The following is a 17,696-nucleotide window of genomic DNA, read 5'->3' on the forward strand; positions in this document are numbered from 1 at the left end:
CGTGAAAATATAAAAAACAAATCCTGTCCCACTCATGAAATAAATTCCATATTCATCTACAAAACATTGAATATCCTCTATGTATCTAGCTATTTTATTTCACTACCCTTTTCACATCAAGGGAAAAAATAAGAATAATTGCTATACATTAATGCTGGAGGTGTGAATCCCTGGAAAAAATACTTGAAAGGAAGAGGGGAGGTGAAAGAATTAGAATTAAACATATTTAATAAACACACCTAACATTAAGCTCCTGGGTCTTAAAATAGGATGAGTCGTGGGACACCCTCACAACAGAACAACAATACCCATATCACATATCACTTGCATTTAATTTCCAGACTAACTTTGGATATTGACTTTAAAAATGCCTTGTAAAACGTTATCTGCCTCCATGGGAATTTCTGGATTATTGAGACAGAATAACATGGAAAAAATCAGTTCCCAAAAATTATTTAATGCAAAAAAATTATTTTTAATTTTTTTCGATTGCTACAAATATGAACAAATGTAATATTCTGATGTACCTGGTATACTATTAGCTGGTATTCAGTTCCACAGTATCATTTTATCTACGCTTTCTGACATCACCACATACAGATTGTGTGAAGTGAGACATGTCCTCTGGGGATGATGGGGGGATGATGCGGGCCACTCCCCCAGGTCCAGCATATCCTCCCCAGCAACAACAGGAAAATGTACAAAAGATCCATAAGGTAATATTTGACAAGATTAACTTATTCAGTGATGAATTATACTTGTTACTCTTTACCTTTGCAAGATGGTATGTATTGTTTTGTAAATCTTTTTTTTATAAATAAATTTCAAGGCCATGACTCAAATGGAGGAAAAAGGGATGCAAGATGACCCTAGGTATGCACAGCTAGCAGCTATGGCAGACATGGCAAGGAATCAAGGTATGCCTGGTCAGCATCATGGTATGGGCCATCAGAGAATGGGAGACTACCAGGGTAACATGATGCAAGGGGGTCCACCTCACAGTATGAGTGGTGGATCCCAGGGCATGGGAGGGGGGTCACAAAATATGGGTGGAAGCCAGCAGAACATGATGCAAGGAATGGGTGGTCCTCAGCACAGAATGGGAAATATGCAACCAATGCCCCATCAGGGACAGAATATGAACCAAGGAATGCCTCCACAAGGTCAAGGAATGACACCACAGGGTCAAGGCATGGGCCAGGGAATGCCGCCACAAGGTCAAAACATGGGGCAGGGAATGCCACCCCAAGGACAAAATATGGGACAGGGAATGCCACCTCAAGGACAAAATATGGGTCAGGGAATACCACCTCAGGTTCAAGGCATGGGTCAAGGAATGCCCAATAATAATCCTGGAATGAATAACCCAGGAATGCCTGGTTCCAATGCTGGAGGAAATTATAGTCCTATGGGTGGACAAGGAATGCATGGAAGTTCAAACATGGCTGGCCAGGGAAATATGACAGGACCTCAGTCAATGAATGCAGGGATGGGATCAAACTCTCCACATCCAATGCCACAAGGTGGCTCAATGCAACACAAAATGGGAGGCAACATACAGCAGATGGGAAGTTCCAACAGGCCAGACCAACAGAGTAAGTTTTTATTTGCTCTTTTAACTACAGTTTTAATATTTAACAGTGAAACTCAGCTATAAAGAACTCACTTATGAGGAAATCTTGGTTATAAGGAAGTTTTTGTGAATCCCACAGAGGACTTTGCACTGCATTTCTAATGCTGATATAAAGAATTTCAGATATAAGAAAGCAAAAATCCACATCCAAATGACTTCCTTACAACCAGGTTTTACTGTATTTTGAAGTGATTTTACATGTTTGATGGTTATTTCCTAAAGGTCAGCAAGGTATGCCAAATCAAATGGGTGGACCAGGAGGATCACAAGGTTCAGGAAGGCCAAATGCTTTTAATCCTCCACAGTTAGCACAGCTAAGGGCCCAGATAATGGCATACAAACTACTTTCCAGAAACCAACCTATTCCAGAGAATATTCGAATGGCAGTGGAAGGCAAAAGATATCCTCAAATGCAGCGGCCACAAGGTCTGTCACATTTTTAATATTGCTGTGAAGGTTTCTTTTTTAATCATTCTCTTTGTATTACAGTGATTATTTTACATTACTAAGGTCAGTTGTGTTAAAAATTGTTAAGGTATGTTAATTATGTTAATTATTATAATCATTAAATTATAAGAATTACCTCTCAGATCCAAGTGGTAGAATGGGACAACAGCCAGGGCAGGCTCCCAACTCTCAGGCCCCACACAGCCAGTCCTATAGCTCTGGATACTCTGGGGGGCAGATGACACAAGTACCACCAAACACCAGTGCCAGTCAGCTCCCCCAGAGACCCCCAGGCCAACAGCCAGGTTCACACCCCCAAACAGGGCCTCAAGGAGCTGCTCAGCAACCATCTACCCAGTCCATAATGCAACAGAAACATAGCAAGATTGCTCCTGTTGCCAAGCCACAGGGACTTAATCCTATTGACTTACTGAATGAAAGAGAAAACAGGTACTATAGATGGAAATATCAATATTGATACACATATGCAAAACCCAAAAATTATTTGGCCATTGGTTGCAAATATGCAAGTTTTTCTTTGTTATCTTTTCAGAATCGCAGCTCGAATTTCATGCAGAATCAAGGAGCTACAAGATCTTCCTGCAACAATGCCAGAAGATATGAAAACCAAAGCCATGATTGAACTGAGGGCCTTAAGACTTCTGAATTTCCAAAGACAGGTAAAAAAAAAATCATTAAAAGAATTACATGTATATAAAATAATGTAGTGATTAATGAGTACTGCAAATTTTCATGGAGTAAAGAAAAATTCCTGTATTTATTTAACATAGCTGAGAAGTGAAGTTGTTTCCTGTATGCGAAAAGATACCACACTGGAGACTGCTTTGAATACAAAAGCTTACAAGCGGAACAAGAGACATTCTTTACGTGAAGCAAGAGTCACAGAAAAACTGGAGAAACAACAGAAGATTGAGCAGGAGAGAAAGAGAAGGGCTAAACACCAGGTTAGATGTAGAGAGAATAGGACTTGTGAAATGCTATAGTTATAAATATGAGTAATGTTATGTATAACTATGATATTGCAGATAGAAAATAAGAACTTGGTTATAATTCAAAAAGATTTTTTACTTGTAGTAAGATGATATGTATGTTAAACTTGATGCTACAATAACTTGTGTTTGTATAGGAATATCTAAATGCTGTTCTTCAACATGCTAAAGACTTCAAAGAGTTTCATCGCAATGTCACTAACAAGATAGGAAAACTTAACAAGGCTATGATGGTACATCATGCAAACACTGAACGTGAACAAAAGAAAGAGCAGGAACGTCTGGAGAAAGAACGTATGAGAAGACTCATGGTAAGAAACATCTTCTAATGATAACTCTTCTTTGAATTGCAACAAAAGAAATTCAATGATGTAAAAATCAAAGAAAGTGCAAAGTTTTTGCTTGAATAAGTCAATTTAATAATTAAGTTGTACCCAGTATATAATTGATATTTGTTTTTCCCACAGGCTGAAGATGAAGAAGGTTACAGGAAGTTGATTGACCAGAAGAAAGACAAACGTCTTGCCTATCTGCTGGCTCAGACAGATGAATACATCTCTAACTTGATGACTTTGGTGGCTGAACACAAGGAGGATCTAAAGAAGAAAAAGCAAAAGCGTCGTAAGAAGAAGAAGGATGAAAAACTGGAGGTATTTTAACTGTTCTATTAAATATACTTCTTTATTGCTGGATATACACTGCAGGATAAAACATTTGCATGAATATAAAAAAAATCCATAATAGCATCTTAAAGTATGCATAGAAGTATCTTTTAGCAGATTAGAGACTAGAGTGCTCAATTTATTTTAAGAGAAAACTTTTGACACAATGTCTGATTTTGCAGGATGGTGATTCTAACATGAGTGAGATCAGAGTATCTGTAATTGAGACATCCACAGGGAGAGTTCTAACTGGTGATGAGGCTCCACTTGCAAGTCAACTGGAGGCCTGGCTGGAATTAAATCCAGGGTACAATATACAATATACACAACTAATCTGATGAAAAACCATTGGAGTAGCAAGGACAAAAGTTACATGAAAGCTTCCTCATGTAGTATAGATTCATGTAGTTGTTGCACCTTGGTGACACAGCATTTAGAAAACATTACAGTGATTAAAAATATTCTAACAAGACAACTTGTTCTTAGAAATATTTATTTTATTGAATTTACATTGCATTACATGTATTTCTTAGAACAACTTAACAAAACAAGGAATTTTTTGTATCCAAATAGAACTTGGACACACAAATCTGTTTAGTGAATAAGCCCAACTGTAAATGAATTTCAACATGTATCCTCAGAGACTAGGGTAGGGCTGCAATTGGGAAACCAGGTTAAATACAGAAAAACAAGAACAAGATTTTTTGAAGTTGTGATGAACCCTCAATATACTATTATTTTAAATTGTTGCTTGAAATCAGAGACTTTCATTTAGTGACCACAATAAGAGGTTTCATTTATTTACTTGTCCATCAAATGGTGACTCTGAAGAGCATTGTACTCCTTTATTGTTATATAATGATTTCTTAAAATTAACTCCCAAGAGTAGAAATGTTGTGATGCAAAGCATGGCAAACATTCATTTGACTTTTTCTTAAACAAAAATATTCATTTAGATAAAAACAGGATTCTTGCAATAAATTGTATAATGCCATGTACACATGTATGTGCTGTTTAACAGATATGAGGTGGCCCCTCGAGATGATGGAGAGGAATCTGGGTCAGAAGAAGAGGAGGAGGAGGTGAGGGATTATAGAAATCAACAGCCAAGTTATTTGTGTATATTTGAAACATCTTGATACAAACAAACTCAGATTTATAACTTATGTTTAAAACTGGTTATTTTAGGCTGAACAGGAGGAAGTGATACCAGCAAAGCCAGAAAAAACTTTACCCAAGGTACTGTATTTTGTGTGCAGAATGTGGAAAAATTGGGGTTTTTTTTTACCAGACTTTATTTACTTATTTCGGAGTATATTGGAATAATACTTAAACTCATTCAAATATAACTTACAGTAATGTTTCAAAATTATGCATCCTAATTGTGATGTTATATAAAGATTATACTTGGTGATTAATGACACTTTACATGTCCTATGGTAGAAGGTAACATTAAACTGAGAGTTTTTATTACAGCTCACTAGCCCTGATGACATTGATGAAGGCTTGGCTCAGGAAGTGATAAAGTAAGAAGTAAAGTCTTGAATATTATTGTCAGTTCATTTTTTTTAGTTTTTCTTACGGAAAGTATTGCTAAATGTGATGGTTAAGATACGTGTTAATCAAAAGTTAAGTTTTTCCTTTGAGAGCAAAATATAACATGGAAGGGATTTTTTCTAGTCAAGCCTCCAAAGAAGTGGACGATGAATACCACCGCAATGCCACCAAGACAGAGGAAAAGAGTTACTACGGAGTGGCTCATACGGTTCATGAACATGTTACAGAACAGGCAACCATCATGGTGAATGGCAAACTGAAGGAATACCAGGTATCATGTCTTGTAGATATTTTGATTTGTCATCCTTCTGCCAGCAGCAACTAAAAAATTAACTTTAAAGATTGCTTCATGAAATAATTTATAATGTACGAAAATGTGTATATACATGTATTTATTTAAGTTCATTGCTAGGAGTGGCTCCTAAAAAAAAAGATATTTTTTATACAGTAGCAAAATATATAAATTATGCCTTTTGATATTTTTAAAAATCAGATTAAAGGGTTGGAATGGTTGGTTTCCCTGTATAACAATCATTTGAATGGAATCTTGGCTGATGAAATGGGTTTGGGAAAGACTATTCAGACAATTGGTCTCATCACCTATCTAATGGAAAAGAAGAAAGTCAATGGACCCTTCCTGATCATTGTGCCACTATCGTGAGTTAAAGCCCCAAGAATTCTGTTTTATTTCTAGTACCCATATGAATTCATATAGAATTGAACTTCAATGAAAGTGTCACTGGGTGATTTGAAATTTTTTATTAATGATTTTGCAGAACATTATCAAACTGGGTTTTGGAGTTTGAAAAATGGGCCCCTTCTGTGATCAAAATTGCTTACAAGGGATCTCCTACCACAAGACGCATGATAGCACCTCAGCTTAAAGCTGCCAAGTTTAATGTGCTTTTGACTACATATGAATACATCATAAAAGACAAGGCTGCATTGTCAAAGGTATTGTTAAAAACTGTTTTGTAGTTGAGTTGAAAACTTGTATCCTACTAATTTACTACACCATTTTGTTATACCATTGCACTGTCATGGACAGTGTTCATTACCCTCATGTTATCTTGGCAGTTAAGATGGAGGTACATGATCATTGATGAGGGACATCGTATGAAGAATCACCATTGTAAGCTGACCCAGGTGTTGAACACCCATTACAGTGCTCCCCATCGTCTCCTCCTGACTGGAACTCCTCTACAGGTCTGAAGCTTTACAGTGGCTTTACATCTTGCTGAGCTTCTTATAGATTTTCATTTATTTATCATTTTTTATCTCCTTACTGTCAGATTTTACATTGATTTGTTTTCTACTATACAGAACAAATTGCCAGAGTTGTGGGCCTTGCTAAATTTTCTACTGCCAAGCATCTTCAAATCTTGTTCCACATTTGAACAGTGGTTTAATGCTCCATTTGCCATGACTGGAGAAAAGGTAACAGTCAGTCATGATTGCTTTTGATTCAAGTTAAAGAAAAAGCGATAATCTAGTTCCATAGTGATTTTGTCTTCTTTTGTGAAATTTCTGGGATTCTTATTCATATTATTCATGTTTCAGGTGGAGCTGAATCAGGAAGAGACTTTGTTGATTATTCGTCGCTTGCACAAGGTGCTGAGACCTTTCTTGCTTCGTCGTCTCAAAAAAGAAGTGGAGTCACAACTTCCTGACAAGGTAAAAAATTGAATATATTCTTAAACAACTAACATGAAAGATGAGTTATAACATATTATAGAAAAAGCTGGAATTCTCCTTACTTTGTTTGCTATCTGAATCCTACTTTTGTTACAGGTTGAGTATGTCATCAAGTGTGAGATGTCTGCTCTCCAGAGATGTGTGTACAGACACATGCAGGCCAAGGGAATTCTTCTTACTGATGGATCAGAAAAGGACAAGAAGGTATCATTTCTTTCAAAAAGAGTATGAATAGGTAAATAAAACATGCTTTGAGTGGGGATCTTTATAGAAATTGGTCGGTCATTTCTTTGTGGGAGGTAAGAATACCTGAAAGGTTGCTATGATAAATCATTATGCAATGGTCTAGAGTCAGTAGTAAGATATTGGTTCTAAGAGCTAAGTCTTCTATTAATGCCTTATTGTAGGGCCGTGGTGGGTCTAAAGCTATGATGAACACTATAATGCAGCTGAGGAAGATTTGTAATCATCCTTTTATTTTCCAACATTTGGAGGAGGCCATAGCAGAGCATCAAGGAGGCACAGGTGCCTCTGTCAGTGGGTAAGAAAAGTTCATTGCTTCTTCTTAAATATTATTTTCATGAAAACAGTTTTATTTGTTGACTATGTTAGTGTTGATTTTATATTGCATCATTAACTTTTGTTAAAAAAAAAAATTTTAAGACCTGACTTGTATCGAACTGCTGGAAAGTTTGAATTCTTGGACCGTGTCCTGCCAAAACTGAAGACTCTACACCACCGTGTCCTGCTCTTCTGTCAAATGACATCACTGATGAGCATCTTGGAGGATTACTTCTTGTACAGAGGTATGTGACCAGTGAAGTCATTCACATTCACGTGTTTTATTCTGTACTGTAGTATTCCTATCTATCAATCTTCTTTTTGTGACACAGGGTATAGATACCTGCGTTTGGATGGAACCACTAAGTCTGAGGATCGTGGACAGTTGTTGGAACTTTTTAACCAGAAGGATTCCCCCTATTTTGTGTTCCTTCTCAGTACTAGAGCTGGAGGATTGGGTCTAAATCTCCAGGCTGCTGACACTGTCATTATTTATGACTCAGACTGGAACCCTCACCAGGTACAACTGTACATTTCAAGAATGTGTTTGAAATTGCAGATTATTTTTGGCCCTACTTCATTTAAAGACATACGCAACATAGTTTGAATTTTATTGTGTTTTTCTCTGGAGTTGAAGAGTTCCGATACTTAAAGGAAGTGTGTGCTACATTTTAATGTCTATATATGCTGTTGTACACTTCTTCTAAAACAAGTCTGGAAGAAAATATCATTTATAATATATGTTTAGTAGTTTTTATATATTTTTCTTTGAATTATACAAGAATTTTCATCATTTGTATCTTTTCAAAACCCCTGATAATGCATGCTGATTTTTTGTCTATGAACATCTGATGGCTCTATAATCTTAAATTAAGAATATCTTGGAAAATTATCAGTGGCTAAGGTACATTGCGTATGTCCTTAATTTTATTTGACTGTTATTTCTAAGATTCTAGCTTCTGACTGAAATGGTCTACTATTTGTACTTCAGGTCTTCAGCAATAAATATTATAAAAAGTATCATACACATTTATGAAGTGATTTGAAAGTTTCCTTGTTTTATTAGGATCTTCAAGCCCAGGACAGAGCCCATAGAATTGGCCAGAAGAATGAAGTCCGGGTGCTGCGTCTGATGACGGTGAACTCTGTGGAAGAAAAGATCTTGGCTGCTGCCCGCTACAAACTGAATGTGGACGAAAAGGTCATCCAGGCTGGTATGTTTGACCAGAAGTCCAGGGGATATGAGCGCCAGCAGTTCTTACAGTCCATTCTGGAGCAGGAAAATGAGGAAGTGGAGGTCAGTACAGGTGTTTCAGATAAAATGAGAAAGATATAAAAAGTTGGTGAAAGTGGGGATGTCAAAATTGACCTGATGGTTTTCAGTCTACTACATGTTATTGAGGGCTATAAACAAGTGTTGCGAAGTGTACAAAATGTTAATGACTACAGATAATGATAGGGCAGGGATAGACATTAACTTTCAGATTCATTTGCCCTTCGGGCAAGTGATCTCGAACTTTGACTTGTCCGAATGCAAAACTTTGTTGCCCAGAATTAGGAAAGAACTTTTGAAAAGAAGAAAATTATTAATTACTGTAAATTTTATTATAACAAAAATGTGACCAAATACAGTACTGTTAATTTGGCAAGTTGAGCTACCTGAAAAAAAAAAAAACTTTTGGTGCTGCATCTGTACATAAATATATACCACTGTACTTGTGAATTTAACCTTTTAACACACACTTCAATGCAGCAATAACCTTCCGTTTCCTTTTCATGAAATTTATATTTTAAAAAAATTATTTTGGTAGGATCCTTTTGTGAATCGTGACTTCCGGAGATAACTGTGAAGCAACGTTAAAGGAAGATAGTTGCTACGAAACATACATCTTATCTTGATCAGGATAGATCGTGTTACACTGAACTTATATTCCGTGCGTGAATAAATAATCTAATTTCCTAATAAGAAGTTAACAAAATTTTGTTAGACGTAGAGCGTATTTACTACGAAAGAAAATAACTAACCCGAATTTTTAAATGAACGGTATAACCCAGAAACGCTACCAAGGAATTCCTAATGCAAAAACATTGTCAACCAGGTGCGTGTGGATATCAGCGTTCAATTAATTGTGTTATTTATAAATTAATGTAAACTAAATAAATATGTACATTTGTATGAGAACCAGAAGTCTCTGATGAGACTGTAGCTCTACTGGTCTGTTTGTATAACAAAAGAAAAGTAGCACTTGGATTTGAAACATTGCAACATGCAACAATAAATAGAATTATGTATCTTAAAGTAGTCTACTTCTGTGCCAAGTTATATTGAAATCAAATGAAAACTGTAGGAGGAGTAGCGTTTTGAAAGTATTTCACGGAAATTTCTATTTTTAGTAACCATGACAACACCATTCACCCAAATAAAAAAAAACAGAAATACATATTATGTATAGTAGTGTATTCTAACTGTGTGCCAAATTAGATTGAAATCAGACCAAAATTGTAGGAGGAGTAACGTTTAATGGGAATTTCACAAAAATTTCTACTTTAAGTAACCATGGCAACACTGTTCATCAAATTCAAAAACCAATCCAATAAATTATGTATCTTAGTATAGTCTCCTTGTATGCCTAATTATATTAAAAGCAGACTAAAACTGTAGCAGGAGTAGTGTTTTAAAGGAATTTCACAGAAATTTCTATTTTTAGTAACCATGGCAACACCGTCCATCGAAATCAAAAACCGATGCACTAAATTATGTATCTTAGTGTAGTCTACCTGTGTGCCAAGTTATATTGAAATCGGACCAAAACTGTAGGAGGAGTAGCATTTTGAAGGAATTACACAGAAATTTCTATTTTTAGTAACCATGGCAACACCGTCCATGGAAATCAAAAACCTATGCACTAAATTATGTATCTTAGTGTTGTCTACTTGTAAGCCAAGTTATATTGAAATTGGACGAAAACTGTAGGAGAAGTAGCGTTTTAAAGGAATTTCACAGAAATTTCTATTTTTAGTAACCATGGCAACACCGTCCATCAAAATCAAAAACCGATGCACTAAATTATGTATCTTAGTGTAGTCTACTTGTGTGCCAAGTTATATTGAATTGGATCAAAACTGTAGGAGGAGTAGCGTTTTAAAGGAATTTCACAGAAATTTCTATTTTTAGTAACCATGGCAACACTGTCCATCAAAATCAAAAACCGATGCATTAAATTATGTATCTTAGTGTAGTCTACTTGTGTGCCAAGTTATATTGAAATCGGACCAAAACTGTAGGAGGAGTAGCGTTTTAAAGGAATTTCACAGAAATTTCTATTTTTAGTAACCATGGCAACACCGTCCATCGAAATCAAAAACCGATGCACTAAATTATGTATCTTAGTGTAGTCTACTTGTGTGCCAAGTTATATTGAAATCGGACCAAAACTGTAGGAGGAGTAGCGTTTTAAAGGAATTTCACAGAAATTTCTATTTTTAGTAACCATGGCAACACCGTCCATCGAAATCAAAAACCGATGCACTAAATTATGTATCTTAGTGTAGTCTACTTGTGTGCCAAGTTATATTGAAATCGGACCAAAACTGTAGGAGGAGTAGCATTTTAAAGGAATTTCACAGAAATTTCTATTTTTAGTAACCATGGCAACACTGTCCATCGAAATCAAAAACCGATGCACTAAATTATGTATCTTAGTGTAGTCTACTTGTGTGCCATGTTGTATTGAAATCGGACCAAAACTATAGGAGGAGTAGCGTTTTGAAAAATTGTTTACAGACAGACGGACAGACAGACGGACGGACGACGGACACCTTACTATCGCATAAGCTCTTCTGGTCTCTGACCAGTAGAGCTAAAAATTCACTTGTCCGATCGGACAAGCACGTCGACAATTTCACTTGCCCGAACTGAGAATTTACTTGTCCCGGGCAATCGGACAACCGTTAGTGTCGATCCCTGTAGGGTAGAATTGTGTATTCATTGTATTCAATAAATATTTCACTCATCTAAGCTGAAAGCTTTTGAGCCTTTCGGATCAAAGTTTGGCTGTTGTAAACTGTATCCATTTTTTGATTTCCCAAGAACCACAAGGCCAATTTCAACCAAACATCTTTGAGAAAAAGGAAATCAAAGAGCTAGGTTCACGTTATGCATAAAATGGCCCTGTAGATATACCAATTTATTGACTAACACCTTATGTTCCATTTCAAACATCAAGATATAGTAGAGACTTAGTGCTTTCATTTCGTATTCAAATTTTTCTCCTTAAAGTCCAGGTCTTGGAAAACAAGCTTTATGGAATTGCAATATTCTTTAATTTTAAGGAAAACAGGTATATTTAAGTACTTTCAGAGAAGAAAAATAATATGAGCTCACCCTCTGATCTAAAAAATAAAACATGTTTTGTAATCCTTAGAAATGGTTCTATCAGTAAATAATTGCATATTTTAGATCAGAGATTGCGCTCTATATTAAATATCGAAAAATAGCTTTAAAAATTGGCTGTTTTGTAGAATTGTTCAGGATATGAGGAAAATGACGCACTGACGTCATAATGCATTGACTAGCCAGAAAATTACGTCATTTTTGGTAGATTCGCAATCGCCAAAGGCCTAAATGAAATTTAATGCATTGTCAACTAAAAAGAAGCAGTTTCAGTTTTTCAGAAATTTACAGGGCCAAAAAAGGCCCTAAGTGAACCTTGTTCTTTGATCAAATGGAGGGTTACACCTTTATTCAAGGAGAGATCCTTAAAAAAAAACAACAACAAACAAACAAAAAAAAGAAAAGAAAATATGGTGGGGTCATTGATATGGTGTGGTAATTTATAAATCAAATTTATTTTTTATTATATATTTTTCCTATTTTTCTGCATTTTAGGAAGAGGATGAGGTTCCTGACGATGAGACTATCAATCAGATGTTGGCAAGAACTGAGGAAGAATTTGATGTCTACCAGGTAATGTCACAACACTGTGCCATTTTATATACATATAACTAGTACTTTCTTGTTTTGATGTCATTTTTGGTTTAAATATCTTTTTTTTTCTCTATTATAGAAAATGGACATTGAGAGAAGAAGAGAGGAAGCCAGAAATCCGAATCGCAAGCCCAGATTGATGGAGGAAGATGAACTACCAACATGGATTCTTAAAGATGAAAAAGAGGTCCTTATTATATGTTAAGATTGAAAAAGTTTGAATACTTATTTGACAATATACATGTAGGTCTCAGTATCAGGTTAAAAATTAATTGCCAGCAAGGTTTAATAAGTTTTTTTTTCACTGTTTTAGGTGGAGAGGTTGACCTATGAAGAAGAGGAAGATAAATTATTTGGAAGGGGATCAAGACAGAGAAAGGAAGTGGATTATTCTGATTCTCTCACAGAAAAACAATGGATCAAGGTAAGATTTTTTTTTCTATATACAGCTATCATACAGATAGAAGTGTCTCTAATTTTTAGGTCACCTGAGTCACTCAGGTGACCTGTTGCAATCTGTTTTCATCCGTCGTTGTGCAGGTGTGCATTGTGCGGGTGTGCGTCGTGCGTAAACTTTTCACATTTTCGACTTCTTTTCAAGAACCACTGGGCCAATTTCAACCAAACTTGCCACAAAGTATCCTTGGGTAACGGTGATTCAAGTTTGTTCAAATGAAGGGCCAAGCCTTTTTCCAAGGGGAGATAATTAAGAATTAGTGAAAAATTAATGGCATCTTTTAAAAATCTTCTTCTCCAGAACCACTGGGCCAAGAAAGATGAAACTTATGTGCAAACATCCTCAGGTCATGTAGATTCAATTTTGTTCAAATCATGACCCACGGGGGTAGGATGGGGCCACAATGGATGATCAAAGTTTTACATAGGAATACATAGGAAAAATCTTTAAAAGTCTTCTTCTCCAGTATCACTGGGCCAAGAAAGATGAAACTTGCGTGCAAAAATCCTCAGGTAGTGTAGATTCAAGTTTGTTCAAATCATGACCCCCTGGGGTAGGGCGAGGCCACAATCAATGATCAAAATTTTACATGGAAATACATTGGAAAAATCTTCTTATCCAGAACTACTAGGCCAAGAAAGATGTAACTTATGTGGAAACATCTTCAGGTAGTGTAGATTCAAGTTAACTTTTTTAAATCATGATCCCTGGGGGTAGGGTAGGGTCACAATGGACAATGAAAGTTTTACATTGGAATATAGGATTAAAATCTTGAAAAAATTCTTTTCTCAAAAACAGCAAAACCATGATTGGTCATATCTATATGGAAGCATCCTCAGATAGTATAAATTCAAGTTTGTTCAAATCATGACTCTGGGGATAGAGTGGGGCCACAATGGATGATGAAAGATTTACACATGAATACAAATGAAAAATCTTTAACAATCTTCTTCTCAAGAATAGCAAAGCCATGATTTGTCTTATTTATGTGCAAGCATCTTTGGGTAATGTTAATTCAAATTTGTTCATATCTTGACCCCCTGGGGTAGGGAGGGGGCACAACAGATGATTAAAGTTTTTAGTTAGGAATTTATAGGAAAGATCATTTAAAAATCTTCTCAAAAACAACAAAACCATGATAAGTCATTTTAATATAATTTAATTTTGGTTGTAACACATCATTTGATTGGATGAAAAAATTAATTTATATAGTACAATGTATAACCTGGTTTTTTTTCTGCAGCTTTAAATTTATATTTCATGGATCCTCTATGGATTGTTGTTTTATACTCAGGTGACCATTAAGGCCCTTGGGCCTCTTGTTAATCTGATTTCATGTTGTTTGTATGTATTAGAAGGTTAACTTTGTGTTATAATTTTGCAGGCTATTGAAGAAGGTAATTTGGATGAGGTAGAACAGGTGAAGCAGAAAGTCAAGAAACCTAGAAAGAGGAAGGCTGAGAAAGAAGAGGAAGCTAAACCGAAGAAGAGACGTGGTCGTCCTCCTGTGGAAAAATTACCCCCCAACCCACGCAAACTGACTTCTGTCATGAAGAAAATTCTGGATGTTGTCTTGAACTACAAAGATAGGTTGGTTTGAGTTCTTTAGTAAAGATCTCGTTTTTCAGAATTTATTTGTCAGCCTGTGTATTGTCAGCTTGGTAATAATTTTGTTTGTGAAACAGGAATTCTCAAAGTTTGATACAGTTAACAGTTGTACATTTACAATAATTTATTTTTATTATCAGGGATGACAGAGTTCTGAGTGAAGCGTTCTTCCAATTACCATCAAAGAAAGACTTGCCAGAGTACTATGAGATCATAGCAAAGCCTGTTGATTTCAAGAAAATCAAAGTTAGTTGGCATTTCATGCTCTTTCTCTCTGTCTAATGTGGGAGATTTGATAATGTCCTATTCTTCCCAACTGAACCAAACTGGACTTAATTCACGAGAGAAACTGTAAATATATTATTTCTGTTCCAGCAAAGAATCCGGGATCATAGATACCGAAGTGTGGATGATCTGGAGACTGATGTCATGCTGTTGTGTGAGAATGCACAGTCTTACAACATTGAAGGCTCACTGGTTAGTAAATACAGTGTATCTTACTTGAGTAGTTTAACTTGTACAACAGAAATTCTATACCAAAATTAATTGTAGATTAATCATTAAAACAAAAAATTATATTTCCTTTCTGCATTTAGATTTATGAAGACTCAATAGTTCTGAAGTCGGTGTTTACCAGTGCAAGGGAAAGATTGGAGAAAGAAGGTGTGACCTACTCAGATGATAACAGCAGTAGTAATGAGGAGGAAGAAGGGGAGGAGGAGGAAGGAAAAGAAGAAGAGGAAGAAGAGGAGGAGGATGAGGAAGGTAAGGATAGATGCTTCATAGTTCTTTGTTGACAGTATTCTGTATCTGAGCCCCAGTGTGGCTGTTAAACTAAATGTAGAAATAAAATTCACTGTGTAGTTCAACATAGAAAAAGATTATTTATATCAATACATGTATTTATCGAGGAAAAATTGTTTTACAGGACATTCTTCCAGCAAGAAACACAAGAGAGATAGGAGCAAAAAGGTACATGTACAATATCTTCAAAAGCATTAAATTTCCATCCATTACATGTATTTTGATTAGAGATTTATTTGAAATTTTTGTCTGCTGTCAAAGGAATTTTCAACCGTGGTGGGGGCCTAATATGGCTAATTGTTTGGAAGGATTTCAAATGAACAGAAGGATCTCCCTTGTGTTACAAAGCATAAAACAGTTTATTTGGAATTTAAAATACTGGAAAATTCATTATTTTTCATGGGGGGGGGGGGGGGGAGGGAGGGAGGGGGCATTGTTTTTTTTTTTAAAGAAAAATAATAGGGCAGGAGATTGAATAGCTGAAAATTCTTAGGGATATTTGAGGATTTCACAGATTATTATTAAGTAGTTTAAATGATGATAGTGATGAATAATTAGTAGAGGGTAGATCCTGAATTAGTATTTGAAATGTATGAAAAAGAAAAAAGATAAATGGAATTTGACATTTGATTGCTTGATAAGATCAATCCAGAATATATTATACACTTTATCTATGTTAACCTGTAGGAAACTACATATAATATTTAAATTTTTTCTTTATATATATAATTTACATGTATTCACAGAAAAAGGAGAAGGCAGAAAGTTCCAAAAAGAGAAAGTCTCGCTCCAAGGCCAAGCCTGTGATCAGTGATGAAGATGATGAGACTGATGAGGTTAGATATGAATGTGTTAGAAGAAATCCCTAGCACTTTTCTACAATCATCAGTAATTACTAGGGAGGGCAATTTGTAACCGGTTAACCAATTACTCGGTCGGAACGATGGCAATCGGTTAGAAAATCTCTAATCGGTTAGTCGGAAAAATAAAAAATATATAAATTTGAACCTAATTTTGTTAAAATTTATTTTTTTGAAAAAAAGAGATCTTAGCATAAACGTTGATAATTCAGTGTCTTCACATAAACAAGCTGATTGGATGTAATTATGGTTCTCCGGATTGAGATTGTAGGGTAATTGGTCATTTTGTGTTTGAAGTGTAAATTACTGTTAAAACACCATCGTGTCGTTACCGTGACTGTCCTTGTATTTCTTTAATGATAATTAAATCACCGTTGGGAACTGCGAATTAGTATGTTTGTTTTTTGCAGTTATCTATCGAATAAATTACTACACAAACTTTGTAAATTAAGTGATGTATTTCAGACTTAGTTTTAATTATGGTGACAATGCTGAATGAACGTATGTGAAATCTGCTTTGGAAAAATATCAATGATTTCTCAGCCATGATTCGTGGTTTTCTTAATTTTTTCCAGTTTACATTGAAACTGAAATAAAATATAGAAGCATGTGTTTTTTTTAAAATCAAGAATCAAGACAAATAAAATGATTTAACATCTAGACTCTATCAGTTTTCTTGTGTATATGAATAGAGCTACTTGGGAAAAAAGTATGTACATCAAGAAAATGCGTATTTTGATCCGGTTAAACGGTTAATCGGTTGGAACGTCTTGCGGTTAATCGATTAGCAATTCTGTATTCGATTGCCATCCCTAGTAATTACCATAACAAAGTTGTAAAAATTTACTATAACACAGATTAAAATGTGCTGAATTTGTGTAGTACTTCCCAGCTAAAAAGTGTACCGTCTAGCACTAAAAATTTTACTCCTTCAAATGAAGCATTTGAACAAAGACGAAAAAAGCAACCTTAAAATAAGCTTTTGTGTCTAAGTTAATACACATGTACCTTGCATGGTATTTTAAGAATATTCATAAGTTAAGGTGAACTTAACTACATTTCTGTTTGTAGAATAAGTTGCTGAAAAGTTGTAAAATTTACTTTCATGTTCCTTTGTAGGACTTTGAATGAGTGAATGGTCATTGGCAGGAAGATGATGAACACCCAGATACTGAATGATTTTGGATTCATTTGATATTCAGTGCAGACAGATAAAACTTTTTGTTTTGAAAAAAAAATATTGTACAGCTGTGTTCAGTGTAATCAAATGTCATTAATGTAGTGATAGTTGTTATTGATTCAGTGCAATGATTCTGTAAATAAAGTGTAGTGTATACATAAAGCTATTTCACTTGTACTTTGATATCATACATGTAAATGAATAACTGAGGTGACCTCCTGCTATCTGTTCTGGT

General features: G+C 35.3%; 1 protein-coding gene across 1 annotated transcript; it reads left to right on the forward strand.

Moving 5' to 3' along the window:
- The first annotated feature begins 600 nt into the window (after nt 1-600).
- LOC133184361 (probable global transcription activator SNF2L2) lies at nt 601-17,625 on the forward strand. Its single transcript, XM_061319409.1, has 33 exons — nt 601-716; nt 830-1,595; nt 1,856-2,059; nt 2,224-2,530; nt 2,634-2,760; nt 2,872-3,045; nt 3,228-3,401; nt 3,558-3,740; nt 3,935-4,059; nt 4,774-4,834; nt 4,941-4,991; nt 5,229-5,278; nt 5,433-5,580; nt 5,803-5,966; nt 6,086-6,263; nt 6,387-6,515; nt 6,633-6,746; nt 6,870-6,983; nt 7,101-7,208; nt 7,412-7,545; nt 7,668-7,810; nt 7,898-8,085; nt 8,632-8,862; nt 12,454-12,531; nt 12,632-12,739; nt 12,866-12,976; nt 14,394-14,599; nt 14,758-14,863; nt 14,993-15,094; nt 15,214-15,382; nt 15,546-15,589; nt 16,168-16,257; nt 17,401-17,625. The coding sequence occupies exons 1-33, from the start codon at nt 618-620 to the stop codon at nt 17,410-17,412; spliced, it is 4,998 nt and encodes a 1,665-aa protein (XP_061175393.1). The 5' UTR covers nt 601-617; the 3' UTR covers nt 17,413-17,625.
- Nucleotides 17,626-17,696: the final 71 nt, after the last annotated feature.

This window comes from Saccostrea echinata, unplaced genomic scaffold (genome assembly GCF_033153115.1).
Source record: "Saccostrea echinata isolate AGI-Se365-2 ecotype Australia unplaced genomic scaffold, CSIRO_AGI_Sech_v1 ptg000010l, whole genome shotgun sequence".
NCBI lineage: Eukaryota > Metazoa > Mollusca > Bivalvia > Ostreida > Ostreidae > Saccostrea > Saccostrea echinata.

Coding starts and splice junctions, on each gene's coding strand:
- LOC133184361 (XM_061319409.1), top strand. CDS start 618: ATGTCCTCTGGGGATGATGGGGGGATGATGCGGGCCACTCCCCCAGGT. Junction 4,835..4,940: donor CAGAAGAAGAGGAGGAGGAG/GTGAGGGATTAT, acceptor TGGTTATTTTAG/GCTGAACAGGAGGAAGTGAT. Junction 7,811..7,897: donor GGATTACTTCTTGTACAGAG/GTATGTGACCAG, acceptor TTTGTGACACAG/GGTATAGATACCTGCGTTTG.